Source organism: Taudactylus pleione, unplaced genomic scaffold (genome assembly GCF_031769625.1).
Source record: "Taudactylus pleione unplaced genomic scaffold, aTauple2 ptg000092l, whole genome shotgun sequence".
NCBI lineage: Eukaryota > Metazoa > Chordata > Amphibia > Anura > Myobatrachidae > Taudactylus > Taudactylus pleione.
The window spans coordinates 6,490,931-6,511,441 of record NW_028284494.1 but is presented as its reverse complement, the minus strand read 5'-3'; the positions used below and the strand labels follow the sequence as shown (position 1 = coordinate 6,511,441).

At 45.8% G+C, this 20,511-nt stretch overlaps 1 protein-coding gene across 5 annotated transcripts in view; it reads left to right on the top strand.

Moving 5' to 3' along the window:
* Positions 1–20,511, top strand: part of DDX4 (DEAD-box helicase 4) — a 366,926-nt gene that overhangs the window by 65,583 nt on the left and 280,832 nt on the right. For all 5 annotated transcript variants that reach the window (XM_088469409.1, XM_088469406.1, XM_088469405.1 and 2 more), the window contains exon 3: positions 13,337–13,376. In XM_088469409.1, the coding sequence (XP_088325535.1) occupies positions 13,337–13,376 (40 nt within the window). The remainder of the gene's footprint in view (positions 1–13,336; positions 13,377–20,511) is intronic.

The following is a 20,511-nucleotide window of genomic DNA, read 5'->3' as shown; positions in this document are numbered from 1 at the left end:
GGTCGGGCACATACTGTTGTGTGCTGCACTGTACCATATTTAGGCAAAGGGGCTCCTGCAGCTTACCAAAGTGTCAGACAGGACCAGTGTATCGCATACTTAGACAGTGGGCTCTTGCAACTTATACAAGCATCAGTTAGGACCAGTGTTTTATTTCTTGTACTATTACCTTAACATACAGGTGTATTCAGGGGTTTTCCTGTGCCTCACATTTATAGAACTATTTGTGGTTTTGTGACATTCATTCTTTCTTTGCACTGTGCCATATTTGGGCTGTTTCCCTTGCAGCTTACCCAGGCATAAGACAGGACCAGTATATTGCTTCCTACTAGTTCCCTACATACACGGTGGTTGCATTATACCCAGTGCCATATTGTGTTCCATTTACTCTGCAGCTATGTCTAGAAAAGGCAGGAGTATTAACCATTCATCTGCCCCCATACAGCTATCAAGCAAGTAATGGGCTGCAGGTTTAATGAGGGGGATTTGATAGGGGCTATATACATATAACCTGGGCTCCTTTTGTTCAGGTACTGGCTACTATTTCGGACCGCCTTGCGGATCCGGCTGTAATGCCCCCTTTGGGGCATCAGGTTCAGGGGATACAGGTACCTCCTGTACCCCCACCATGGGTAGACGTGCTCTCTAACTCAGTTCAGAGTCTGATGGCTACATCTCATGCCCTTCAACCCCTGTTGCAAAGTGGGAAACCTCTACCCAGTAAATCCTTTACACGTCCTGTTATCGTCACAGATGCTGATCTCTCTAACCCTGACTCTCCTCCGGAGGAGGATGAATGGGTCAGAAATTTTATTCCTTGGTGAGAGCTGTCAGATCCATCTTATTAATAGAAGGTAACAAGCCAGCCCCTAAATCCAAGCACCCTCTGTTTAAACGACAAAGTAGCTTCAGCAGAAATCCCCCTATATTAGATCATCTAGCTGAACTCAGGGCTGCAGCCTGGTAAGAGGTTTCACGCTAGTCTCATGTTAGTCTCTTCCTGTTGCTCATTGTGCAAAATGGGAAACACACCCTGCGGTGGATTCACATCTTGCGCGTTTTATTTAAAGCGCCAAGTTGCCTTTTCCTAGGGTTCCTACAGATAGGGAAGTGTAAGCTTGCCAGAAATCGATATACTCTTTCAGGGGATGTTGCCCATCAAACCATGGCTATTGCATGGATTGCTAAAGCTATAGAGAGCTGGGCTGACGCACTTGAAGACTCTTTTCCCTCAGATGCTTTTAGGGATCAGATGTCTTTCATCGCTCACATACGAGATGCAGCTTCCAATATTGGAGAAGCGACAGTGGATGCCAGTCTCCTAACCTCCAGAGTCTTGGCCGCGGCTGTCTGCCCGCCGTACCCTGTGGCTATGCTCATGGAAGGCAGATGCGGATTCCAAGAAAGGCCTAGAAGGGTTACCCTACAATCGGGAGATCTTGTTTGGCTCAGACCCTGACAAGTTTGTAACCACGTTGGCAGCATTAGAAACTACATTTCTGCCTTCAGCAACTACTTCTATTAGGCCTTGGTCTACATCATTTAAGTCCTGTCGTCCTCAGGGAAAGCCTATAGGTTAGTCCTTTCCTAGGCAGTCTGCTTCCACTAGGGCTGCCAAACCCAGGACCAAGCAGACTTGAAACACAAGATGCCCTGCTTCAAAACTCGAGGATAAACACTCAGCCTGACGGGACTGGCCTCCCTCTGGGATAACCCAGAGTGGAAAGTCGACGTCTTCAGTTCGCCTAGCGCTGGTGTCAAACCACCACGGATGCTTGGGTAAGAGAAGTGGTCTCTCACGGGTACGCCCTCTCATTTCTCAGATGGCCTCCCCACCAGTTTTTCTACACAAGTACTCCTTCAGACCCGAACAAGGCCTTACAATACAGTCTTTGCTGCAAGTAGGGGAATTGTGCCGGTCCCACTATCTCAGTGAGGGACAGGTTATTATTCTACTCTTTCTAGTTCAGAAGCAGAATGGGTCACATCGGCCTATCCTCAACAAATTCCTCAGGGTACTCTGGTTCAGGATGTAAACCCCATGTTCCATCAACCTAGCTATGGAGCACGTAGGGTTAATCAGCTGGCAAAAGTCCTCCCTGAATCCCTCACAGAGAATGATTCAACTGGTAGCCCTCCCGACACAATCACGAACTGCTTATGTACGAGAGTGAAGTGGACCTTCCAGTTTGCTTAACTATTCCCTCCAGCCCCCTTTTTTCCTTGAGTTGCTCGGAATTTCAAACAAGGCGGAGGCACTGTTCTGCTGGTGACTCCAGCTTGGCCCAGGCGTCACTGGTACTCAGATCTTATGGAGTCTCCATCGACACTCCGTTCCTGCTGTCTCAACGTCCGGACCTGTTGTTCTTGCCATTACCTGGACCTGGGTTGTCTGTCAGTGACGGCGTGGCTCTTGAGACATCCCTCCTGAGGTCAGAAGGGTTCTCTAGCTCTGTAGTCAGCACTATGCTCAGAGCGCGTAAGCCATCCTTTGCTTGGAACTACCACAAAGTGTGCCGTACATATTTCCAATGACGTCGTGCCAGAAGCTACGATCTTAAAGTTTTAGGGGTTCCCGAGTCCTGGCCTTCCTTCAAGCTGGATTGGACTTTGGACTTCGCCTGGCTTCATTGAAAGTGCTTGTCTCTGCCCTATCCATTTGGCTGCAGTGTAGACTTGCTCCACTGATGTGCACACCTTCCTCCTGGGTGTCCTCTAGATTCAACCTCCCTTTGTCCTTCGTTTTTCCGTGGGATTTCAGTAGTTCTTCGTTACCTCTAGGGTACTCCATTTGAACCCCTGGATTCTGTAGAAGTCAAGCGGTTCACAGCGAAGACTTTTTTTTTTTTTCTTCTTCTGGCTCTTGCATCTGCCAGGAGGGTGTCAGAATTAAGGGCGCTAATATTTCACTGGAACAGGACTGTGCTTCGCACTCGCCCTGAGTTTCTTCCTAAGGTGGTTTCTCATTTCCATATAAAACAGGATGGCCTTTCAGTCACCAGACCCCTCTGCTGGTGAGGCCTCATTAAATGTGGTCCACGCTCTCAGGATTTTTGTGTACTATTCCAGTTCCCTTCGGAAATCGCACTCCTTGTTGGTGCTCTATGGATTTCACAAAAGGGATGGCCAGCCAATAAACATTGAGCAGATGACTTTGTATGACTAACTCAGGCTTACACGCAGGCAGGTCTGCCTGTTCCGTCTTCTGTTACTGCTCATTCTACTCTGTGGGCCCCTCATGGGTGGCTCGCCATGGCGCCTCGGCTGTACAGCTTTGTAAGGCGGCCACGTGGTCTTCCTTCAGACCTTTCTAAGGTTTTATGCATATGATACCTTAGCCTCTCAGGATGCTTCCGTTGGGCGCCGGGTTCTCCTCTCAACGCAGGAGCCCCCCCCCCCCGCCTTAAAAGGACTGCATTGGGACATCCCCATGGTCTCCCTGTGGAGCCTATGGACCTTGAAGTAGAAAATTAGCTTGGGTAAGAACTTACCTTTGTTAAATCATTCTTCGAAGTCCATAGGGTCCACAGGGCACACACCCTGATGCACCTGGGTTCCTATGAACTATATGTCCGGTCATCGGTTCCCCATCTCCTTCTCTGTGTGATTCTCGAGTTTTCCAGTCTAACTTCTCTTTTTTTTCCTCCGGCCTTTGGCTACTTACAAACTGAGGTGCCACGGGGGCAGGTTTTAAGGAGGATGGATCCTGGGAGCGAAGCAATTTTCTGCATTCAGGTCTCCGGGATTGCAGGGTCCAGTGTTCTTGTATACCTCTCTCAACAGCCAGGTTTATACAGCGCTATATTCTACTAGCCACTGCAGTCTGTGTAGTTGATTTTAGTGCCCACTGCAGGTATATTGTCGATTCTGCATTGTATGTGACTTGTTCTAGCGCTGCTGTCTGGTTTCTTTTTCCTATTACGGTCAGCTTATACCTTTCCTGATTCTATTATCACCCTGGCTTACTAAGGTATAGGGGGTTAATTGTACCTCACAGCTCATATTTGTGAGGGCTATTACATACTATATATCGCTGATTCGCACTACACTGTGCCATATTGCACATACATCTGGGTTGCTCACTGCTCTGTGCCAGATTGTGTTACATTATTTTTGCAGCTATGTCTGGCAGAGGTAAGAATAACAAACATTGTGTTTTAATTGTTATTGTCTACTAGCGCTGCACTTTTTTCTTTTTCCATTTTGCTATTTTTGTGGGTTGCAGGTCCCACTTAGTGTGGCAGCTCAGTAGCACAACTAATTCTTACACAGACAATACTGCGCACCTGTTCTCTATTAGCCTGTTGCTTCCACTCTGTTGTCTTGTAAGTCGTGCTCAGCAGGCTTCGCTTTAGAGGACCTCATTCAGGTTGGTCTTTGTGCATCTTGTTATACTGCCCCGGGCCCATCAGCCTCAGTGTCCTCTCCTCAGGACCCACCCTGGGCTACTTTTTCACAGGTTCTGGTAAAAATTGCAGTCCACCTAGCGGCCCCTGTGGTAGCTTCCCCTATGGGATGGCCACAGCAGGTACTCCCTGCAAATCCTTTGCCTCCCACATGGGTAGAAGTACTTTCTACCTGCAGAGTCTGGCGGATACCTCTACAGCCTTTCAACAAATGCTGCAAAAGGTATTGTAAACCTAAGCGTGCTGTTATCTTCCCAGTCCACCCAGCTATCAGATTCTGAATTATCTGGGGAGGCAGAAGACGCAGACCTCTCTCTCCTACTTCTCAGGAGAAGAGCCGCCCTCTACACTAAATATACCTGCTGTTGTGAGAGCTGTTAAAACTATTCTTCAAATAGAAAAGGCAGAACACTCTCCTAAGGCAAAAGAGCCAGTATTTTAAGCGTCAAAAGGTAGCTATATGATCATATGAGTGAGGCATGGAAAATGCCCAGTAAAAGATTTCTACTGCCTAAACGTTTAAGTTCCTTTTACCCTCTTTTTCACTGATAGGACTAAATGGGAAGGTCTCCCAGCAGTGGATTCCCATGTGACACGTGTGATCAAGAATGCTACCTTACCTATCTATACTGCAAACTCCTTAAAGGAGACTATTCATAGAAGGATGGACACTTGTCTAAAATCCGTCCTGCTAGAGCTATGGCCTGGGTGGCTAAAGCCATTGAGAGTTGAGCAGAGGCCCTAGAGGAGACATTCTTCTTTGACACTTCGAGGGAACAGCTGCCTTACATATCTCACATTAGAGATGCAGTCTCCTATTTTGGTGAAGCAACTCTGTATACGGCTCTCCTAGCTTCCAAGACATCTGCCTCCACTTTAGTAACCCACCGTATTGTTTGGCTATGCTTATGGGAAGGCAGATTTGGACTCCAAAAAGGCATTGGAGTTTCTGCCTTATTCTGTGGATATCCTGTTTGGCCCAGAATTGGGCAAAATTGTGACTACCTTGGCAGCTTCTAAGACTGCGACGTTCCTGCCCTTGGCATATAATACAAACTCTCGGATGTCATCCTTTAGGTCCTTTCACCCTCAAGGAAAAGCTAGAAGTCAGTCCTTTCCAAGGCATCAGGCATCAACTCCAACTCCAAGCCTAAGCCCAAACAGACATGGGCGACAAGACGTCCACCTGCCAAATCTGGGGACAAGCCCTCAGCTTGATGGGACGGGCCTCTCTGGGGATTCCCAGGGTGGGAGACAGACTTCTCCAATTCGCCCAGTTCTGGCGTCAGACCACATCAGACTCCTGGGTAAGAGAAGTGGTCTCCTACGGATATGCCCTCTCCTTTTTGAGGCAACCCCCGCCCCAGCAGTTCTTTTGCACAGGACCTCCATCGGACCCAAGCAATTCTCTGCTGCTCCAGATTGCAATACCGTCCATACTGCTCTCAGGAGTAATAATTCTGGTCCCCTCCTCACAGCGAGACAAGGGCTATTATTCTGTCCTTTTCTTAGTTGAGAAGCCCAACGGGTCTCATCGGCCTATCCTCAACCTCAAGTCTCTGAACAAGTTTATCAGGGTGCCCAGGTTTTGTATGGAAACCCTCTACTCTATTATCCTGGCTTTGGAGCCTGGGGACTTTATGGTGTCTCTAAACATTCAGGATGCTTACCCACCTGTACCTATATCTGCCGCCTTATCAATAATATCTCCGGTTTGCTATACTACAGCAACATTACCAATTTCAGGCTCTGCCCTTTTGGCCTTTCAACGGCTCCTCTGGTCTTTACCAAGATCATGGCAGTTATGGCGGCCTAACTCTTGCTGTTGGACAGCTCCCCAGAAATTCTTCACTGCCAACTACAGTTAACCATTGCCTTTCTACAAACACACGGTTGGCTGATCAACTGGAAAAAGTCTTCCTTGACACCTTCTCAAAGAGTGGTACATCTGGGAGCCTTCCTGGGCTCTCAGGTTCAGAGAAACTTTCTAACGACAGAAATATCTGGGTATTACAGCACCAAGTGCGTAGACTACTACACAGTCGCCAAGTGTCAATTTATTCTGCAATGCAGACCTTGGGATCCATGGTGTCCACCTTCGACATGGTGGAGTTCGCTCAGTTTCACTCCAGGCCCCTACAACACCTGATCCTCTCCAGGTGGAACGGGCTGCCTCTCTGCTCAGATCCCAGATGATGGTGAGTCTCTCCTCGGAGGTTCACCTGTCCCTAGTCTGGTGGCTACAGACGTCCCACTTAAACAAGGGACATCCTTTTTGGATCCTGAACTGGGTACTCCTAACCACGGATGCAAGCCTCCGCGGGTGGGGAGTGGTGACCAGCCAGCACTACTTCCAGGGCTGCTGGACTCCAGCCATGGCAGTCTTTCCAGTCAAACTCCTAGAACCAAGCCATCTACAGAGCTTTCGGGCTCAGGATATTCTTCAGAGCAGACCAGTACAGTCCGGCAACGCCACTGCAGTGGCCTACCTCAATCACCAAGGCGGCACTCGAAGTCGGGCAGCAATAGCAGAGGTGACCCGCATTCTCACATGGACCGAGCGCCAACTCCCAGTTATCTCCGCAGTGTTCCTCCCAGGAATTCTCATTTGGGAATCTGAATTCCTCATCCGTCACGACGTGCATGCCAGAGAGTGGTCTCTACATCCAGAAGTGTTTCAGCTTCTGGTGGAAAAATGGGGTCTACCAGATGTGGAACTCATGGCATTAAGATACAACCAGAAACTTTGTGTATGGAGCAAGGACAAGGGACCCAAATGCGGCTTTCATGGACGCATTATCTGTGGTGGACCTTCCAGTTGGCGTACCTCTTCCCTTCAATATCCCTTCTTCCTCAAGTTCTTTAGAAACGCAAACAGAAATGGGGCACAGTCCTGTTGGTAGCTCCAGCTTGGCCCAGTCGCTATTGGTACTCCGACCTTCAAAGTCTCTCCATAGACGTTACTCTTCAACTTCTTCTACGACCAGACCTGTTGTCCCAGACAGGGACTCCCTGTCTATGTCCGGACCTGGCCCGCCTGTTTTTAACGGCTTGGCTCTTAAGACATCCCACCTAAGGTCTGATAGATTTTCTAGCTCTGTGACCAGACCATGATCAGAGCTTGTAAACTGGCCTTGGCCAGGATTTATCACAGGGTATGGCATACATATTTCCAGTAGTGTGCTCCTAGAAACTAACACTAAAGTTTTCAGTTTTTCTAAAATACTTGCCTTTCTTCAGGCTTGACTGGACGTGGGACTCCACCTAGCATCTCTAAAAGTGCACGCGTCTGCTCTGTCCATCTGGTTCCAGTGCAGAATTGCTCCTCTTCCGGATGTTCAGACCTCCCTTTGTCCCTCCTGTGGCTCCGTTGGATTTGTCAGTGGTTCTCCACGCACTTCAAGCACCTCCATTCGAACCCTTGGAATCAGTGGGTGTCAAGTGGATCACTGCAAAGACTTTTCTTCTGGCTATAGCATGTTCCCACAGGGTATCTGATTTAGGGGTGCTTTCCTGACGCTCCCCATTTTTAATTTTCATCAGGACAGGGCCTTTCTTAGAAAGCGTCCGGGCTTCCTTCCCAAAGTGGTTTCTCGTTTCCACATTAATGGGGAAATTGTGGTTCCGGCCTTTTAATCATCAGACCTCTCGGCAGGTGAGGCCTCTTTGGATATTGTCCGTGCTCTGAAGATCTACGTGGACCGCACTGGCTTTATCAGGAAATCAGACTCCCTCTTAATCATATATGGAATCCATATTGGTAGCTCCGGCTTGGCCCAGACCATTCTCAGAGCGCGTAAGCTGGCCTCTGCCCTGATCTATCACTGGGTATGGCATACATACTTCCAGTGGTGTGCTACCAGAAGCTATGACCCTCTAGGCTTTTCAGGTATCTTGGATCCTTGCCTACTTTCATGCTGGATTGGATCTCTGACTCCGCCTGGCCTCTCTTAAAGTGCACGTCTCTGCTCTATCCATCTGGTTCCAGCGCAAAATTGCTCCACAGCCATATGTTTACACCTTCCTTCAGGGTGTCTTCCCCTTTGTCCCTCCTGTGGCTTAATGGGATTTGTCAGTGGTTCTCCACTTCAGGGACCACAGTTTGAACCCTTGGGCTCGGTAGACATCAAATGGCTCACTGCAAAGATGCTTTTTCTTCTGGCTATCACGTCTGCCCATAGGGTGTCAGATTTGGGGGCGCTCTACTGTGGCTCTCCTTTTCTGATCTTTCATCAGGACAGGGCTGTGCTTCGAACTTGCCCTGGCTTCCTTCCCAAGGTGGTCGTAGTAATTAGGAATTGTAGTTCCGGCCTTCCAATCACCAGACATCTCGGTAGGTGAGGCCTCCTTAGATGTGGTCCGTGCTCTGAGGATCTACGTGGACCCTACTGGTTCAGTCAGGATAACTGATTACCTTTATGTCCTATATGGATTCCACAAGAAGGGTTGGCCAGCTAACACTCTGGCCAGATGGCTTCGCATGACCATTTCACATTCTTACACGCAAGCTGGCCTTCCTGTGCCGGATACTGTCATTCTACTCGCTCTGTGAGTCCCTCGTGGGCAGCCCGCTGTGGTGCATCTGCCTAATAACTATGGAAGGCGGTCACATGGTCTTCTGCTCACACCTTTCTTAGGTTCTATGCCTTTGATACCTTTACCTGTCAGGATGCTTCCTTTGGGTGTCTGATTCTCCTCCCAGCTCGGGAGCGTCCCGCCCTTTAACATCTGCTTTGGGACATCCCCATAGTCTCCCCTGTGGAGCCCTATGGACCCTGAAGATAGAGGAGTTGTGGTAGACTTTTAACTCTTTATCGAAGTCCATAGGCGTCTACAGGGCACCCGCCCTGACGCACCTGGCTTCTATGGGTTTCTTCTCTTGGTCACCTGTTTCCTTTATATTGTGTGAGTGTGATTCTTGTGTACCAGTCTTCCATCTATCCTATGTTGCTCCTGCCTTGGGCTTGTTGACAAAACTGAATTTGCTGTGGGCGGGGTATAGGGGGGAAGGACCAGAACATCCTGGGACAGAAAAGCTTTAATTGTTGGTGTCCAGTTTTCCTAACCACCACCTATACCCCCATAGTCTCCCTTGTGGAGCCTATGGACTTCGTAGAAAGAGTTAAAGGTAAGTCTACCATAACTCTCCTTTTTGGTTAGCTGGTGTTTTCTTATTAATGTTATTTACTACAATGTTCTACAATGTTTCAAAACTGTTATATGTACAGTGGTGGGGAAAGAGAGTGGTGGGGAGAGGCCGCTACCCCCTATTTCCTCTCTGTGCCACATCTGGAGGTGGTCTTCTCTAGCCCCTTTCGGGTGCTATTTCGGTTTTTCTTTTTACACTTTTTTTGTTTCTATAGTAGTGTTTGTCTCCCTATTTTTTTTCCAGATTGGGTACAAAGTCTGTAGCTTTGTTATATTTCTCCAAGTCCATATGTGTTCAGATCGCTGGTTTTGCTTGGTGCAATGGTTAAACTATTGTCTTTATATGTCAAAAGTTTAAATTCACCTAATAAGAGTTGACTTGCTCTATAATATATTTTCTAGAGCGCACATAGTTGCGGTTCAGGAAACACATTTTATCTGTCACCTCCTAAATTTTTTGACTCATTGTTCTCACTGTTATGTCTAATGGCCTTCAGAAAAAGGCTGGTGTGGCCATTTTGTTTGAGCACACTTGTAATTTTGTGTTTGAACCTATTCCAGATCCTAATGGCTGCTTTCTAATTCTGATTGGGAAACTGGAGGATCGGGTCGCTTTAATTGCTACTACAGGTTGAGTCTCCGATATCCAAAATGCTTGGGACATGGGATATTTTGGATAACTGTATAATCCCGTATTTTCGAATATTTGCTTATAATGAAATATTCTTGGGAATGGGACCCAAATATACACACAGAATGCATTTGTGTTCTATACACCTTATACACACATCCTGAAGGTAATTTTATACAATATTTTTAATAATTGTGCCTTAGACAAAGTTTGCGTACATTGAACCATCAAAAATCAAAGGTTTCATTATCTGTCAAGCCAAAAAAATTCTGTTTCAGAATATTCTGTATTTCGGAATATTTGGATATGGGAGACTCAACCTGTATTTACGCCAATTCCATAAAAGTTTTATTCTGTAGGAAATTTTGTACTACCCTCCAAAAAGATTGTACAGGATCATTTTGGGGGACTTTAATATGATCCTAGATTCGGCTATGGATAAATCTACCCTTCATGTAAATTACGTCCTTAAACTATCTGATCAGTCTCATTTATTTATTTAGTGTTTTTTAGTATGAGCTATGATATTTGGAGGGCAAAGAATCCCTCATCTAGAGACTATACATTTTACTCACATGTACAACGCTCCTTTTTGCAGATCTAATTAGCTCTTGCTGATAAATGGACGTTGCAGCAGATGAAAACTTCTATCCTGCTGTTCATTCAGCTCTTGTATTGTTTTGGAATGTAGATTTAATTAAAACCACTCCCAGACCCTGGCTTCCTTGTGACTAAACAAAATATTTTTCAGACACAATATATTCAGAGACCAATAAACCATCGTTGTTTGCATTCCGGTGCTCCTCAAAAGCAGTTTCACTAGGTTCCGCAATTCAATCTGCTGCACGACTTAAGAAGGCCTCTATTAAACATCAAGCGGATCTGGAACTTAAATTGTCAGATCTGGAATCTAGACATAAAGATCTCTTCTCTCAATGGTAAATTATATCGCGAACTGAAGACCTGGGAAGAATGGAATATATTGGCCCTAAAGGAGGTGCATAAAACTATTTTTAAATTGAAACAGAAATTTTGTTTATGGCAATAGGGCCCGGGAGATTATTAGTGCGGAAGTTGAGGGCGAAGGTAGAAGATTCGAGCTGTTTTTAATACTGTAGGAACTAAAATACTGATCCTCTGGAAATAGCGAATGCATTCGCAGATTACTTTTCCAAATTCTAACTTGTCAGAGGATCCCCAAGTACCACAGCCAACTCCGATGGATATTTCTAAATACTGTAGTTACCTTTGTCGGATTAAACATCTGCTCAATCTTTAGATCAGGGATGGGGAACCTCCTTCCCGGGGGCTGTATAAGGCCCGCGGAATAATTTGGTGTGGCCCTCAGGTTTTTTTTCTGCTAGCCTCATGTGGCTAGCAGGGTGCATAGAATGGGACCCTACAGCCCGAATCTATGCAGCAGTTCCGCCTGGAGCGTCCTTAGGACGCTTCAGATGGTCACACCGTTGCCCTTACAGCTCCGCAGACCATCTTCAGGATGCTCTGGGCATTGCTGTAATCAGTGGCGATTGTGGCCCCACTCCCGTGTGATGTCACGTGGAGGGGGCGTGGCCTGCACTGGGCCAGCAAATGTTATATATATATCAAAATGGCCCTCGGCAGAAAAAAGGTTCCCTACCCCTGCTTTAGATGAACCACGGTCAGCAGAAGAGGTGGGTGTGGTTATTGACTCTACCCTTATATAAAGACCCTGGTCCTTAAATTTTATAAGGAGTTTAAGGATACGCTAACCCCTATTTTGGTTTGACTTTTTCAACGAGGTCTCTGAGCAGGGTTTTTTCCCAAAGAGATGCTGGAAGCGAGGATATTGGCGTTCTCTAAAACAGGGAAGAACCCTACCTTGATTCCTAATTATCTCCCAATAGTAGTATTAAATTCTGATGTTAAACTCTGCCAAACTTATAGCTAATTGAGTCCATTGCTCCCTTTCCGAATTAATCAGGACCAGGTGGGTTTCGTTCTTGGCCGGCAAACCATAGACAATACTAGGTGTTATTGACTTTGTGGAGGCTTTCATCACCACTGGTGAACCATTGTTGCTTTCTTTAGATGCAGAGAATGCATTCGATAGGCTTCACTAGGAATACCTGACTGCAGGGTCAATCCATATTAAATGGTCCAGAATTAAATTAATTGGTTGCTTGACCATATTTTACATTTATTTTGTGTAATGACCCCTGTAAGTTAGTAGTCAGAAACCATCATTACTTTATTTACCTTCCTATGAAGATTGGACCATTTTTGTATCATGGCGTATGACAGTTTTCACTGTTGCTGACTTTTGGGGTAAATGCAATATTTCAGCTCTGAAAAGTCATAGAAAGCTGGGATCAAAAAATCATTATTTTCAGCACATTTCAAGCTACATTGTTGTCATGTAACTATTTACCTACCTCACTTCCTTATGTCTGAAATTTAATCCCAAAGTTAATTGCCAGATTTTAAGAAAGGTCTATTTTTTTGATTGTATTTCAGTGGGAAGGAATACAATTTCAGAGCTGTATTTTGTTTTTTGGAAATGGCTATATACAGCCATGGCCAAAAGTTTTGAGTGACACAAGTATTGGTTTTCACAAAGTCTGCTGCTTCACTTTTGATGATGACAGTTGCATATACTACAGAATGTCATGAAGAGTGATCAGATAAATTTCAATTCATTGCAAAGTCCCTCATTGCCATGACCATGAACTTGATCCCAAAAACATTTTTACAGTTTGATTTGTAATTACACCTTTCACTTATATATCTCCTATTAACCCGCAGTTTTTGCTTTATTCTTATTAACACTAAACACTTTAGTCTTTCACTGGTGTGCTTCCCTAGAGTGGCTGGAGTTCGCCGGCTTTTGGGGTTCTGCACCCCAGACTTTGAGCAAATATTAGGGATCCTCCAGTATCAGAAGCCATGATGTGGCCTGGAGGCTTACACATTTTTTTGCAAATATATGCAAGCGAGATCTCTGAATTATCTACCACCATGTTCTTTTTCAAAGCTTTTTGCTGATTTTATTCTGAGTGCTGAGGGAATACTTTTTACAGATGTGTAAAGTGGTTTATTGTTCTATTAGTCTGTTATTTGTAACGTTTTTTATGTTGCACAAAACTAACCTTTAATTTTTCTTTAAATTCAGGAGCCAGATTCACAAGAGAATGTTAAAAGTTCATATGCATGTAAGTATACTTCAAAATCTTGTGTTCGAGGATGACCACCAAGCATCTAATTTTGTTACCTAACTGTACAAGCTGTGTTTACAGAATAAGGGTACATACAGGTTCAACATTTATAGACTAAATGTAGGGCTTAACATTACTTAAAAATGGAGGTGGTGAGGGTGGTTTATATTGAAACAGGAGAGTGTGAGCAGGGTGCTGAATATATAACTGCTAAATGGGATGTTAATTTGGAACATAAGTGGGTCTGAGAAGGGAGCATAGAGAAGCAACTAGGTGGGTATAGCAGAGAGACAAGAAGGATGGAGAATCGAGAAGTGTATTGAATGGGGTGATGTTTCTTAAGAAGCCTTAGCTGTAGGGAAAAAATATGGGTGGGGCTAGGTGTATTACATTAGCAGATTTTACATAATTTTTTTATTTCCTCCTATATTTAAGCTGGCTCCTAGATTTGAAGAGTACCTTGTTAAATGTTTAAGCCTTCACACACCCCCTAATAGTTCGTTATGTGGGTTTGTCTTGGAACTGGTAGGATAGTTACTGACTCCACCAAGTAGACTAAGAATATCCTGAAAACATGGTTAATGCAAGAAGCGCTTTTTTTTTTTTTTTTGGGATTCGGATGTACTAATTACTATTGATACCTGCTGGTCCACAGAAAGATGAATAAATAAATAATCAAACTGCAAACCAAACGAACAAATAAAAAGGAGGTATGTAAATACTTAAATAAAATTAAAAAGAAGAAAAGAGGATGAGTTACTTTGAATAGAAATGAAGATAAAATAAAATAAAAATAATATCAAACAACAAAAACTAAATGTGGCTAGTGCAAAATTAAATGAAATTGATAAAGTACCAGTGATATTTAAGCATAAATGTTTACACTCCTTTTGTGGGAATGATAGGTGCCCGCTGCTTTGGTGCAGTGCAAACCGGTAACTGTCCCTATCTTACCCTAAAAGCGGCGTTTGTCCTTTGTTGCTGGTGAACATGTGCTGCTTGATGCTGTACTCGCTCCCACTCTGCTGTCAGCGGACTGTACCCAGTCTGTTAGCGGGGGTTGCTGCTCAGCATGCAGCGATCTCCGCTGTGCCTCCGGCAATCTTTCTGGCCTCTGGCTCTATTGATGAAAGGTGGCTTGGGTAGTGGTCTGGGCTCCAACATGTTTCATCCACAATGGACTTTTTCAAGGAAGCCAGGCTGTTGGTCGTTGCTTTAATTATACTATGCTGATTGCACCAATTACTGCAAGTTAATGCAGCTGTGTGATAGATTTAAAAAAAAAAAAAAACTTTATTAGAAGCAAAAACTATATATCAGCCTAATTGCTGACTAAATGAAACTAATAATTAAAAATAGCATAATGCTTATATAGATAAATGAATTGGTAACGACAAGTTTGATAATGGTATAGATAAAAAATAAGATAACTATGTAAAAATGAAAATAAAATAAATTTTTTTTTTTTTTTTTTTTGAAAATAAAAATTTGGAAATGCATATAAAAAAATTAAATGTAATGAAATAAAATAAAATAGAATGAAGTAAAAATAATAAATAGTGGACCACAGGATGTATAAAAACAGGTTATTAAGCACTAGTTAAAAATGAACTCAGTTCAAAATCTATATTGAGTCCTCCGGGATGCAAAGTTTTCAGTTCATAAATCCATTGTGTTTCTTTTTTGGACATTCGTTGTATAAAATTCCCCCCTCTCCAATCTTCTATTTTCTGTATAGCCATGAATCTTAACCCCTTAGGATTACTGTTGTGTTTAATGAAGAAATGGTCAGAGACGCTCAGTGTTCTTAAGCCTTTCCTGATGTTATTGATATGTTCACATATTCTAATTTTGAACTTTCTTTTCGTGCGGCCCACATATTGAAGTCCACAGTCACATTGTAGCAAATATATTACTCCTTCTGTATTGCAAGTTAGATGTTCTTTCACCGTATATTCCTTATTTGTTACTTTTGATAGGAAACTGTGTATCCCTTTCGTTGTTACCTTTTCCAATGTTGTACATCCTTTGCAGTGGTTACAATGGAAGAATCCCTTGCTGCCATTGTTTGTGCTTGGTTCTGCTAGCGGGATGTAGCTTGCAGTAAGAGATGTTTGCAATGTGTTAGCTCTCTTTAAATTATTCTGTATTATTATTCTAAGGGGACAGGTAAGGCGGGTCATCGGGGCACCAGGCACCTTATACAGTGAATTTTTCTCCCAGGGCACACTTTGGCCTTCCTCTATACCCCGGGCCATAGTCACCTCATTTTAGTTGGGTCACTACTACGTGGGGCGGCTGATGACAGCCCCTGAAAAGTTTGGTTTTAAACTAGTTTAATTTCTTGTGTGGACAGTCCAGGGGACGTCCGCGCTGCCGCTCCGTCACCCCGCTGACGCCAGTACGGATCCGGGATCTCGATGGGTCTCCGCTAGCAGGGACCCTGGAGGATCCCTGGACTGTGGCCAGGCACTACGGGGATTCAGGTAAGCGGCGCGCAGTCTTTTTTGCCTCAGGTTTGGGGACTCCCTGGTGGTGACAGCAAGTGGAGCCAGGCACTGAGTCCTGCGCTTCCACTAGGCCACCAAGGACAGCGGGCTGCAGCGTTCTGGATATGCTCCAGCGTCCCTGGGGTTAAATGCTGGCCAGGAAAGGCTGCCTTACCTGTTCAACAGCTGGCTCCTCCCCACTGCACAACGCGCCTTTCCACCGCGGTCTGGCTGGACTGTGGCAGCTCTCCTCCTCCGGATCCGCCCCCTCAGAGGTCTGCGGTGGCCTTTTTCTCCTGGCTGAGTCGCAGATCACACAGGCGGTGCGGAGCTCCGGGACCCCCTACATACCTGGTCAGTGTATGTAGCACTATATCCTACCAGACTCTTAACTGCACACATCCACTTGCAGACATCAAAACGACTGCATGATTACGACATTGTAATTGTGCAGTCGTCTGTCAGTCTGCACTGTGCCTACACTGAACGTTCAGTGTAAACGCATCAATCCAATACCATGCTGAACCTGACGTTATCGTCAGGTCGTACAGCATTTTCGTGCGATGACTGATGTCTGTAACGACCAGCGGAAGCAGGCATCGCTGGTCGTTTCCAACATAAAAGTGCATGGTTTGTGCACGATTACCAAGAGATTGCATGATTACGATGTCGTAATCGTTCCATCGCTCAGTATTATTGCTAAGTGGATGTGTGCCTTAAGTCTCTGTAGTGTATTGGTAGTGCTGTTAAGTGCAGGTGGTGGTCTGCATTGTATGTGACTTTATGCTAGGGCTGTCTGTCTGAGTTTCACTTTCTAAATCTGTCAGTCATTTTACCTTTCCCTGTGTCTTTTTCTCACTGAGCCCTAATACAAGTGTTGTCAGGGTGCAGCCTCAGTCTGTTATTCTGTGTGGTGGGTCACATACAGTATATTGGTATCCTCTTCACCATGTCTGGTAGTGAAAGTGATATGCCAAATTTGGCTCCCACCCAGCTGTCATGTAAAAGTGTACAGCGGAATTAGGGGTGGGAGACATGGTACTTGAGGGATTATGTTTGAGGTGTTATGCTCCTTCAGGTCCCTCTGCAGTGTCTGCCACTCCGCAGGAACCCCACTTGCGGCCATTGTGGGACGTTTAGCTGCCCCTCCTGTGTTTTCCCCACTAGGGTTCATACAGCAGCAGCTTCTGCCCTCTCAGAGCCTGCTTCAGCAGACTGTAACGCAGTGGGAATCATATTAACATACGGAGGGGAGAACACCTGTATGGGTGTAAAGTTTGGCTGAGGTGCGGCAGGGGGATGCTTCCCATAGATTTTTGCCGTCTCAATCTACTCTGTATGATGATGGGGTGCTCCCGGATGAATCTGACTCTGAATCCTCTACACGTGAGGTAGACACCAAATCAAAAATATATAATTCGGGTCTGATACAAGCTGTCCGGGCAGCCTTGGTCATAGAGGAGGATGAACCTTCAGCACCTAAGTCCCCAGCATGCATATTTCAAGGACATAAAGGCGACTGCGGCTATATTTCCTTTATCTGACCAGCTGGAGGTGGCTTGGAAAACACCTGGAAAGCGTTACCAGCCGCAGATGTGTCTGGCCTATACTTACCCTTTTGCCGAGGACTTGACCGGCAGTGGATTCCCATGTAACGAGCTTGGTTAAAAGCGCGACACTCCCTATGCTTTCCATGTCGTTCCTGAAGGATTCTACAGATAGGAAGATGGAGGTTTGCCTGACATCCATTTATTCCCTATATGGGAAAGATTTCTGGACTGCACACCCTGAATATATATATAATGGGAGGTGCTACCTGATGAGACAAATTGCAGGCACAAAAACAGACAAATCTCAGGTGCACAACTCCAAATTATTAATATATAAATGCAATACAATTTTGCAATCAATAGAGATATTTAGCATAATCTTGGCCAAGGTTATGGGCCTACCCACCATATCCAGGTAACCTCTGTAGGGTAGGTCCCTAACATACTACGATTCAAATCAAGAGCGCAGGACACCCCCAAACTAGCCCAGCTAAGCCACCCCAGGGCACCGCCATAGTAAGAAAAGTGCAGTGTGAAAGAGATAGTTAGGAGCAGCTACTGCTGCATATAAAGAATGAAAATAAAAAGTGAGGTACATATATAATAAACAAACAGTGAAGGGTTAAAATGTGTTATAAAAGAAAAATGTGTTATAATGCGGTGCCCTGAAACAGATCAACAAAGGCAATCCAGGGGGACCCACGCCCCAAAAATGAACCAAAGTTGCACTACAGTATATAAAACTTGTAGGACTTACCTAGAATTGTGCCTATTACTAGTGTGCATATTCATTACAAGACTCCATGCTTTTAAACCAATAAGGTAGGGGTGCTAATCCAGACTGAGGGCATCTCCTTTACCTCAGGTGTGCAATAAAGCACATTAAATAGAGTATATGGGAAAGATTTCTGGACTGCACACCCTTTCAGGTGAAGCGTGCAGACCAGCCATGGCTATCTGCTTGGTGGCTCGGGCTATGGAATGTTGGGCAAACAACCTGGACAGGTCCTTGTCTTCGGATGCGACCAGGGAGCAGTTGAATCTGGTGGGTAAACTACGAGATTCAGCTACCTATATTAACGAGGCTGCCTTGGATGTCAACTTGTTGAATGCTAGGTTTTCCATTGCAGCTCGCTGCTCTGTGGCTTCGCTCTTGGAGGGCCGGTGTGGACTCCAAAAAGGGCCTAGTTTACCTTATAACAGTAGTCATGTTTGCACCGTATTTGGACAAAACCGTGGATATATTGGCAGCGCCTAGGCCGGTTTGTCTGCCTTTTGCTCCTGCTCCCTCGGGGTCTCGGTTTTCGTCCTATCTGACCCCAGGGAAAGTTAAAACTCAGTCCTTTCCTAGGCAGTCAACCACTAAAAAAACTACCAAGCCCAAGAAACGAGCTTGGTGTGCGCGATGTCTGGCTGGTAAGCATGATCCCAGGGTGGGAGGCAAACTTCTTCAGTTTGCCCAATACTGGTGTCAGACTACCACAGACACCTGGGTGAGAAGTGGTCTCTCAGGGGTACGCCCTCTCCTTCCGCAGAAGGCCTCCCCATCAGTTCTACTGCACAGGCCTCCTGTCCAGCAAAGACAAGGCTTTGGCTATTCAGGAAGCAGTACAGTCCTTGCTTCAGGCAGGGGTTATTGTTCCGGTCCCGTTATCCCAGAGGGGAACTGGTAATTCCAGTCTTTCTGGTTCAAAAACCGAACGGATCCCACCGACCTATCCTCAATCTCAAGTCTCTGAACAAATTCCTCAGGGTACCTTTGTTCAGGATGCTCGATCATACTGGTTATGGAACCTGGGGATTTTATGGTGTCACTGGATATGCAGGATACATATCTGCATATCCCGATTGCTTCGCTCACCAGAGTTTTCTCAGGTTTGCTGTGTCACAACATTTCTGGTTTCGGGCTCTGCAGTTTGGCCTTTCTACTGCACCTCGGGCATTTACAAAAATTATGGCGGTAATGGCAGGACATCTGCGGCTGCCAGGGGTCCGCCTATTACAATACCTGGACGACCTCTTAATGTTATAGGGGTCTCCAGAGGTACTTCACCACCACCACCTGCAGCACACTATCTGTGCTGCAGATGCACGGATCTGGGGGCTCTGTTAGATTCCCAATAGCAAAGGATTTTTCTGACCGCAAACATGTTCTCCACTTTGCAGATGTGGGTGCGCAGATGCCTCCACAGTCGCTGAGTGTCGATACACTTGGCAATGCAGTTACTGGGATCCATAGTGTCGACGTTTGACATGGTGGAATATACCCAGTTTCATTCCCAGCCTCTGCAGATATTGATCCTCTCCAGGTGGGTCGGATTACCCCATCGGATAAGGTCATATACGATGGTGCTCTCTCCGGAGGTGCGTCGTCACTGACTTGGTCGCTGTAGATGGTCCACCTCACCAGGGGGCGCCCTTTTTGGATTCTGGACTGGGTCCTTCTAATTACTGACGCCAGTCTCCGGGGTTGGGGCGCAGTGACAGGTCCACGCTTTTCAGGGACGGTAGACAGCAGAGGAGTCTGCTCTGCCACTCAACATTTTGGAACTTCGGGCAGTCTTCAGGGCCCTGTAACAAGCCCGACTTATACTTCACGGAAGACCTGTGCAAGGTCAGTCCGACAACGCCACGTATTTGACTTGCATAAACCATCAAGGAGGAACTCTAAATCCAGCGGCAATGTCAGAGGTGTCCGCATCCTGACATGGGTGGAAGGCCATCTACGAGCTATATCGGCAGTGTTCATTCCAGGAGTTTTCAATTGGGAAGTGTACTTCCTCAGCAGTCACGACGTGCATCCCCGGGGAATGGTCTCTTAACCAAGAAGTGTTTATGCTCCTAGTGGACAGGTGGGGCCTTCCGGACGTGGACCTCATGGCCTCTTGACAAAATCACAAACTGCCTCTGTACGGGTCCAGGAGAAGGGATGCCAAGGCTCTCTTGGTAGACTTAGTCGAGTGGACCTTTCAGTTTGCGTAACTTTACCCTCCAAACTCCCTTCTTCCTCGAGTACTTTGCAAGTTCAAACAAGGAGGCACTGTCCTGCTGGTGGCTCCAGTGTGCCCCAGATATCACTGGTACTCAGCTCTT